A 9,807-nucleotide genomic window follows, 5' to 3' on the forward strand; every position below is an offset into this window, starting at 1 on the left:
ACAGGCCACAAACTTCCTGTCAGGCAGTGCATTGTGTAATGGAGATCTTCCCCACCGCCTGCCTTCCTGTCCAGTGACTGGCCTCCATCATGAGATGAGCATCCGCCATGAGATGGCCACATCTGCCAGCACAGAGATTCTAGAATTTCACTTTATTTAAAGACATGTTATTTTCTTTTGCCTTCATGTTATAATTGGAACATTATTATTGTTTCTTACCTGTTTTGTTATTTGAGAAATCCTTTTATTATTATTTTTTTCCAGATAGGATCTCATGTAGCCAGGTTGGCCTTAAACTTGCTATGTAGCCAAGGATGACCTTGAACTTCCGATCCTCCTGCCCCCACTTATATAGTGCCGGGATTACAGGTGTGCTCCACTGTGCCTTATTTTATTCAGTGCTAGGGACCAAACCCTGGGTACACTCAACTGAGCTACAACCCCAACCCCTATCACTGGGTTTTTCAATTTTGTGGGTAGACTATATTAACTTTGTCTCACTTCAAGGATAGGAAGGGACACATAACAAAACTTACATATGACAACCTTGTAGGTCTGAAAAGTTGTCTTACAGGGTGTCTTCCAGTTCAGGCTCTGAGAACTTGAGAGGATCAGTCTCAAGAGACAGAAGGTAGCACATTGACCTTGTGACAGGGTTTGTATTGTAAGACATGACCCCACAGGAATTCAGTCTCCACTACTGGACTGACAGCTCCTTTTGGACAAGAAAGTGGGTCTTAAATTCAATCCAAATCCCTTTATGGTTCCCAGAAGCAGCCATGAGGCCCAACATAACCTTCTTTCTAGAACCTTCATCCCCACCCCAGTGAGGGGGGGAGTCTCTTGTGAATTCTGGTCATGGTTGGGGCCATAGGACAAGCCTAGGGAATACCAGAAGTTCTTTGGTTTTCTGGAAACTCAATCATATCCCAGCAAAGTGTTAATCAGTAACAGTCCCAGAGGGCCCACACTTTGGAATAACAAATATTTACTGAAGGCTTTGGGCTGCAGAGTTTATACTTGCCTCTTTGCTCTGAATCATCTTCTCGGCACCAGAAGTCCGGGACTGGTAAGAGATGGTGGATGGTAGGGGACCCTCTTGGGTGCCTAACAGGGAGGGGTGGGGAGAAGAACTGCTCTTACTTTCTCCCAGGGGGCTTCAATGGGGAGTGGAGTGGGGTGGGAGTTAAAGGGAAAGCATGTCTTTCATCTAAACACCAAAGGACTGTACATTGAAGTTGGGCTCCAGGTGGCATAGAAAGCATGTTAGCCATAGATAGGAGGCAGCCAGGGAAGGGCTCTGAAGGCTTGGTATGTGCCTGCCACAGCTCACTGCCCAGGCAAGTGAGCCAGGGCTGGGGAAAGACAAGTGAGGCACTGTTCCACACACATGCTCAGGGCTGAGTGTCAGGTAGATAGCCCATTTCAAGCTCTGTGTGACGAGGTGTGCCCTCCACACACCTGATGGTGCCCCAGGCCCCAGGAGCACCCTGTATATATTGTATATACTGTAGACAGTTCCCATGGTGATCAAGGACCTGGAAAGACAAGTTACACTGTTCCATAAGCAGGTGTAGTAACAGCCAGATGTTACCAGGCTACTTCAGGAGACTTAGTTCTAGGAAAGGGGGACATTGTGCGGATGTGTTGGAAAGTTCCCCTGATGGCTGAGACAATGAGAAGTAACTATGGAATCCTGACTAATCTGAGGGCTTAATTTACAAAGCAGAGCTAAATACCATGACAGAATTCTCCCAGGTAGCTCAGGCTGTTGGGACAAAATAGCCAATTCTGGAGATTTAACAAATGTGTTTTCACAGTTCTAGAGGCCCAAAGTGAGGGATGGCATGGCTGGGCTGTGATGAGGGCCCACCTCCTGGTTTGCAGGTGTCAGTCTTCTCAGTGTGTTCTTGGTGGGAGAGAAAGGCTCTCTTCCTCTTCTTATAAGGACACTAGATCCCTCACGATCACCCCACAATTCAGACCTCCTCTAGTTACTTCTCAAAGGCCCACCTTGCCATACCCTCACCTTGGAGGACAGGGCCTCAGTTTTGAGTTGTGAAGGAACAAAGGTAGGTTATCCATTAAAAAAAAAAAAAAAATGAAGGTATGGTACTGGAGATGAAATGGTAAAGAAATGAAAGAAGACCTATCAGGAACTGTATACAAGAGCTGCAAGAAGGGAGGGGCTTAAATCAAAAAACTGTGGGGAAGCCTCCTCCATTTTCTTGGCTGGATTCCCTCTTGGATCCTCCAAATCCCCAATCAAAGGTGTCACAAATTAAGGTCATGTGACTCAGCATGGAGAGGCTGTTTGATATGAAAATAATAATGGCAAATGATAAAGAAAAAGCTTGAAGCAGATCAGCAAATAGCCTCAGCTCCCATCTGATCCTGCTCCAGACAAAAGGCCATATCTGGCCCTGCCAGAGGGAAGCAAAGGAACAGAAACTGGGGGAGGGACCACAAGCTGCTCAAGGACCTGCTCAAGAGGATGAGACTTGGAAGAAGTCTTGTAAAATGCCACCCTCCTCCAATCAGGTGGATTAATAATATACCACCCACGTGCTCCAGGTCAGTCTAGGCTATATAGCTAACCTGCAATAAATCCAGGAGAGTCCACGCTTAACTTGGCAGAAAGGAAGAAGGGTCATGGAGAATGTTTGCCTGGCAAAGATGTTTTATTAGGTGTTGAGGTATTCTTTATTCTCATTCATTCATTCATTCATTCATCCAATGCTCTCTTTCTCTCTGCCTAGGATGAAGGGAAGTGGCTCTTGGCCTCCACAGCTGACCACATGAGGGTGGTTTCTAGCCTCTTTCTTCCTGTCCTCCTGGCAGAGGTGTGGCTGGTGACCAGTTTCAATCTCAGCTCCCCTTCATCAGAGGCTCCCATTCACCTGGAGTCTCAGGATCAAACTTATGAGAATCGAACTTGGGAAGAGTACACATGGACTGACCCCAGCGATGATGAAAATGAGGAATTCTGGCTGAGGACCAGCCAGCAGCTCTCCAATGAGACTTCAAGCTTTGGGTTCAGCCTGCTTCGAAAGATCTCCATGAGGCACGATGGCAATGTGATCTTCTCACCATTTGGCCTGTCTGTGGCCATGGTGAACTTGATGATGGGGGCTGAGGGAGAGACCAAAGTCCAGCTGGAAATGGGACTCAACCTACAGGCCCTGAGCCAGGCAGGACCCCTGACCCTTCCAGCCCTCTTCAAGAGGGTCAAAGAGACCTTTTCCAGAAACCAGGAACTGGGCCTCACCCAGGGTAGCGTTGCCTTCATCCACAAGGACTTTGATATTAAAGAGACCTATTTCAATCTATCCGAGAAGTATTTTGCTACAGAGTACGTGCCTACAAATTTTCTAAATTCCTCACAAGCCAGAGGGCTCATGAACCACTACATTATCAAAGAGACTGAGGGGAAAATCCCCAAGCTTTTTGATGAGATTGATCCTGAAACCAAGTTAATTCTGGTGGACTACATCTTGTTCAAAGGTATTTTGAATCTTCTGTTGCCCCAGAGCCAAAAGAACCTGACCCCATTTCTCCCTTTTCTTCTTCTGGTCAGTATACAAATAGTCGTAAAGGATGCTCTGCAAACATGGTCTCTGCTTTGCAGGTTCAGTATACATTGAGGAGGGATTGATGCTTCCCCTGAGGCCCCCACTCTCACCACCTGCAGACCTGTGGTCCTCAGTTTCCATAGCACCCCTGCCTAGTTTTCATCTAATGCTTGGAAGAGCTCACTCAGGGCTATTGAATGAGCAGCTTACTATCAGCAAGACTCAGGTTGCCTCTGGGCTCCCCATTCCCTGCTTTTGTGATCTGGGGCAAAATCTCTGCCCTTGGATTTATTGTTATTGCCATTATTATAATGTGTGGGTCTGTGCATATGAATGCAGGTATACTTGGAGGTCAGAGGTGCTGGATCCTCCTGGGGCTGGAGTTGTGAGCCACCCAACATGGGTGCTAAGAAACAAATGAATCTTCTGTACAAGCAGTATAAGCTTTTATCGGCTAAGCCATCCCTTCAGTCCCCTGGTCTTGGAATTTTACATAAAACTTGAGGACTCTCACTTGCTATAGTTATAGACCTATAAGAGCTGACATGCAATGTGCTACATATGACCTTTGGTACTGACTATTCAACACAGGAAGGAAGAGGTTTCATATTAGTTCTTTCTGGCAGTCAATCAGCAAGCAGAGTAGGGCCACTGTTTCCTTTGTTAAGGGGATGAAGGTGAAGGCTTGGGAAGCTAGTTTGAACAGGATCACACAATGAATGGCAAAGGCCAAATGCAAAGAGAGATCCCATGATTCTGTAACCCCAATTTCTTCTAGCTCTAACAGAGTACGGGGTGGACGAATCTGGAGCTTAAAGCTATACCAGGAGATCCACAAAGCCCCAGGTAGAAAGACCATTTACAGACACCCCAAAACAAGTTCAGTGTAGAGGGATGTAGTGGCTGGCCTCTCTTGCTTCCAAAGCCACAAAAAGTGATGCTGAGCTGGACACACCCCCACTACCTGTAAAGTATGTTTGCATATGGTCATGCCGGGGCCATGTGGTAGCTAAGAGTCCCTCGTGCATCAGGCAATGGAAGCCATCCACCAGGAAATGAGGAAGTTTGGGTTCTATGATGGGTCATGGGTAGAGCTGACATTTGGTCTTTGAGGAATTTGAAGCCCAAGCTGTGGTCCATGCAAACTTGAAAAAGGAATGGTACTCTTAGTTGGGAATAAAGGGGGCAGGATGCTCTCTCCTCTACCACCCAAGCAAGACCGGTGTGTTCTGTGGAGGCTTGTTTCTACAGGGGCTCTCTTCTGACTTGTTCAGGGAAGTGGCTGACTCCATTTGACCCCATCTTCACTGAGGCTGACACTTTCCACCTGGACAAATACAAGGCAGTTAAGGTGCCCATGATGTACCGGGAAGGGGACTTTGCCTCCACCTTTGATAAGAAGTTCCGCTGTCACGTCCTCAAACTGCCCTACCAAGGAAACGCCACCATGCTAGTGGTCCTCATGGAGAAAACAGGTGACCACTTGGCCCTGGAGGACTACTTGACCATAGATCTCGTGGAGACATGGCTCCAGAATATGAAAATCAGGTATGACGTTTCTCCAGCTGCACAGACTTGCTTGCCGTCCCCATCACACTCCCAACTGGTTTTACCTACTGCCTCATGGCTTACTGACCATGCTTCCCAGTGCGCACCAAGGTCCTGTGGGCAGAAGCAGAATCTCTGTCCTGATTTCTATTTTATCCTGAGCATCAATCCAGGTTAGACCTAGCTTTATTGTTCTAATGAACAACAGTTGTTCAAATACAACCGTTGACCCATTGAGATACCTATCGATTCCATGGCTGCAACAGTAAACAAGCCAGGCAAAGGGAGACAAACAACATTGTAAGAAAAAAGCACCTCGGCAGGTGCAGGCCAAGGCCAGAGATGTTCTTCTCTGGTGATGAGGGGTGAATTTCATGGGTCTGTCTGAGGAGAAGAGTGTTTAGAGGCAGTTGTAAGATAGAGCACAGCTGGCGGTTCTAACGAACAGCAAAGTGGCCAGTGTGGCTGCAGCCACTGCAGAAGAGGTGAGGGGATTTAGGGACAGCCACCCCAGGGCCTTATATTACACACTCAGAAAAGTCACAGGCTTTGCCTGCAGGAGATGGGGAGCCACAGAGGCTTCTGATCAGAGGCTCAAGGAGACCTGATTAACAGATCATACAAGACCCTGTGCTGAAAGGAGGCATTAATAAGGAGGGCCATGAGGGAGCCAGTCAGAAGGGTGCCGGATAACGTCAAGATGCTGACATTTGGACTATAGTGGTAGCAGATGAGGTGACAAGACATAAACAAGGCTCTCTGCCAGGAAGCAAGAAGTGGCAGCTTTGATGAGTAGATATGGAACGGAGTGTAGAGCAAGAGAAAGAGAAAATAGAGACAGATTCAAAGAGGTATCTGTCAGTCAATGGTAGCTATAGTTTTGGGTCTTAGCATCTCAAGGATGGGTATACCACTTAGTAAGAATGTCAAAGGAACAGGCCTGGTAGTGTGTTCAGAGCTCAGTCCTAACATCTGGACTAGAAATGTCTGCCTAAGCTCCATGTGAAGGAGGCCAAGCCACAGCGAGCCCAGAGTCTGACTCTTAAGAGTTGACAGGTGTATGGCTGGGGGTTAGTACCACGAGAGCAGGTAAGCCTGAACATGGGAGACCCTGTGTGGAGAGAAGAAATGGAAAGGCAAGGTAGAAACTCCAGTGTTTGCTGGAAGTCAGTCTGCCTGCTGAGCACAAGGCAGACAGCTCCAATGAGAACCTCATGGCTGTGCCCATTAAGTCTTGCCGTTCCACAGCTAGTACAGACATGAACTCAACTGAAGGTCCTGGCGACAGTTTCCGCTTTCATTTTTCTGTCATTTTTTAACTCTTTCAGCATTAGCCAAGGACTGAAACATAAACCCTAACGAATGTTGGCTGAGCAATTATATTTATGAATTTAAACTTAGGACATGTCACATCCTCAGTTTTTCCCAGCATGGAGCCCAGTCCAGCTATACCACAGGGAGAGAAGTGAGCAGGGGTGTGTTTATGAGATAGCTGCTGTGTACCAAGCAAAGCTCTGGACACCTTTCATATGTCAATCATTCTATTCAAAAACTTTGACGTTGTTAGATGTATTTTTGACTACTCTTTACAGAGCAAGAAACCTAAAAAATTAAGGTTAATTTGATTTAATTAGCAACTTTCACATTTTTTAAAAAATTTCTGGGCTACAAAACTCATCTTTCCAAAATCTCATATTCTCAGAGAACTCACAACAGGAAAAATAAATATCTCAGAAAATGGCTAAGAAAACAGGGTTAGTGGAAAGCTGTCTTTGCTTTCCTTGTCTGCCCATTCCCCAAGTTCTCTGGAAATGTCAAGGTCCAGGGTGCTGGACTGGGAACAGCATCCTCTGGCAGTCTTCTGGGATGCAGGAAGCAACTAGGGAGTTGGATGGGGTTGTTTTGAACCATACAGAAATGGACAGTCTTTACTAAAAATGACTTGGGAAAATGAGCTGATGAACTAACTAGCTCATTGGCATTAACACAGTGGTGCTTCATATCCCAGAGGTATTTTCTCTGAGATAGAACACTATGAAAAGATCCCATGAGCTATATAGCATCAAGCAGAGGAAATAATCCTGAAGGAATGCACATGTCCTCAGCAGCAGCCCCAGCCATTTCACCATCGTCTGCCTGGTCCTTGTGCCACAGGAAAATGGAGGTCTTCTTTCCCAAGTTCAAGCTGAACCAGAGGTATCAGATGCACGAGCTGCTCAAGCAGATGGGAATCAGGAGGGTCTTCTCCACCTCTGCTGACCTCAGCAAACTCTCAGCCACCGCAAGAGATCTTCAGGTGTCCAAGGCAAGTCAGGGACCATGCTGGGGCCCAGTCTGTAGCATCCAATATCACTAAATCCAACACGTACTTTGCAAACCATGTCGTTGTGATTACATGCCTAGCTGGAGCAGAGAATTTTACTCCAGCTCTAACAACTTCAAGTAGTACCTACACTGAGGGTTCCAAGGACCTCAAGCCTTGTTACTCAAATACCCTTTTAACTGGGTTCTCATTGGAAGATCTCCATCCCTCTTTTCTCCCAAGGCTTAGGGAAATATCTGCCCCTCATACAGACTGGTTTACAACTCACCAGTACTGTATTGAATATCGAAAAGCTCATGAAACTATATACTGTCGTTAGTATGGAAGAAACCCCCAGTCATCACCTGGCCACCCTCATTCCTTATGATGAAGTAGTCAAAAATACCTCCTCTATGATTAGCCTCAGAGGACATTCTGGTTCTTCGTTTCCACATGTTTCCCCTCTCCTTCCTGTTCTTCAGACAGGGAACTTATCCATTTCCTCTTGGTTCTCGCAGCACTTCTGTGCACTGCAGTGAACCAGTTAGCGCTCCTGGCCTGGATTCATTACCGCTCTCTCATCCACCATTACAATCGAGAGGGTTCACATTTCCCCCATACAACTGTGAATTCTGAGAGATTGAAAAATGGTATTCTATGTGAGTAGGAGCCAGTATGATAACCTCAGCCTGAGTACAGGCAACCAGGTAATGACCACAGACCCTCAGGCTGACCCTAGAAAATGCCGCAGAGCAATACCAGGCTGCTCAAAGTACCTTCGAAGGCCAACAGCTTAGCTCAAGAATCAGCATCACGAAGTACATGTCCAATAAATACTTACTAGACACCTTCACGCAGAGATTTACCAGCCAGGCTCCCTGGTCCCAAGCCCAGCCTACAGCACTTCCCATAGCCTCCTGGTATTGTTTGAATTTCTGAGGTACTCTCTGGCACAATCTCATGTGTACCTCCTAGCACAGATGGACTGCCACAGTGAACCCCAGGAACATGGCTGGGTGGGCAGAACTACCCAGGGGAAGTTTCTGTCAGTTCTCCCTTCCTGTTGCCAAACAAACGTTCTTCCATGTTCTTTCTTTTTCTAGGTCTTACAGCAGTCGGTGCTTGAGGTGGATGAAAGGGGAACTGAAGCCGTGTCAGGGACACTGTCAGAGATTGTCGCTTACTCCATGCCTCCTGTCATCAAAGTGGACCGGCCTTTTCACTTCATCATCTATGAGGAGATGTCCAGGATGCTTCTATTTCTGGGCAGGGTGGTGAACCCCACAGTCCTGTGACTTGGGTGAGCCAGAGGTGTCTGAACCACAAGACGCTGGTGGTGGACAGTAAAGGATATGTTCTCTGTACCCAGCCAGTTTGCTATGGCTGTTTTCTGATTAACACTGAAATTAAAACAACTCACACTTTAAGGAGCTGTTTGTGCAATCTTTCTGGCATTTTAAACTTGCTCCTAAAAGCCTTAGCTGAAGACTAGCTAGAGAGGGTCTCTCCTTTTCTCTGCTGCACACATGCCTGGACTAAATAATCAGTAGGACAGCAGGTGTGGGTCAGAGGCTCTGGGGAGAACGTGGTCATTCTCCCACAGGCATACCTCTTCTCCAGATCCTTCTCTTGTAAAGTACGTGTTTTAGTTTTAGTTTGTCCCAGACTTTCTCTCTCCTCTCTCTGTCACTGTCTTTCTCACTCCTCTCTCTCTTCTCCCCTCTCCCTTTTCCCCTCTCCCCCCTCAACTCCTCTTCTCCCCAACCCCTAGCCCTGCAGAGGCCTGTAACATGAGACTTGGCTGGCCTGGAACTCTATGTAGATCAAGCTAACCTTGAAATCACAGAAATCTACCTGCCTCTGCCTCCTGGGTGCTAGAATTAAAGGTGTGCACCACCATGCTCAGCTGTATGTATGTGTGTATATGTACATGTGTGCGTGTACGTGTGCACACACTCATGTATCCTAGTATGTTTTAATCACAGAATTCTTTCTCTTTATTAAAATTAACATAAGATCACCATAGTCAATCTCGATCACAGAGTCTGGCTCAATGGCACCCACTCACTTCTGTGATCATCCAGTTCAATGATTTCATTTTATAAGAAAAACAAACAGGGGCCAGAGCAAAGGTCACATCTGGAATTTCATGAATGACAGGCACTGTTTTCCTCTTTTCTTCATAAGAGTTTATATGTGAACATATAAATACATACACTAACAATGACCTTTTAAAATTGCTTTCGTATAGAGATGAATACAGTCTCAATTATATTCATCTTTGCCAACAAAAAAAAATATACATCTTGCTCATTGCTGATTAAGAAAATACCTTTGTGGGTCTTGATAGTGTGGAGAGTGTTTACTGTATATAGTGCAGGGCCC

At 46.4% G+C, this 9,807-nt stretch overlaps 1 protein-coding gene across 2 annotated transcripts; it reads left to right on the forward strand.

Moving 5' to 3' along the window:
- The first annotated feature begins 945 nt into the window (after positions 1-945).
- Positions 946-8,849, forward strand: Serpina10 (serpin family A member 10). 2 transcript variants are annotated; one of them, XM_076921305.1, is made up of 5 exons: positions 946-1,069; positions 2,760-3,504; positions 4,847-5,120; positions 7,275-7,425; positions 8,526-8,849. In XM_076921305.1, exons 2-5 carry the CDS (start codon positions 2,799-2,801, stop codon positions 8,715-8,717), a joined length of 1,323 nt encoding a protein of 440 aa, XP_076777420.1. In that variant the 5' UTR covers positions 946-1,069; positions 2,760-2,798; the 3' UTR covers positions 8,718-8,849. The 2 variants fall into 2 exon arrangements, with proteins under 2 accessions (XP_076777420.1, XP_076777421.1); XM_076921306.1 differs by having other exon boundaries at positions 7,229-7,425; positions 8,526-8,748.
- Positions 8,850-9,807: the final 958 nt, after the last annotated feature.

This window comes from Arvicanthis niloticus, chromosome 23 (genome assembly GCF_011762505.2).
Source record: "Arvicanthis niloticus isolate mArvNil1 chromosome 23, mArvNil1.pat.X, whole genome shotgun sequence".
NCBI lineage: Eukaryota > Metazoa > Chordata > Mammalia > Rodentia > Muridae > Arvicanthis > Arvicanthis niloticus.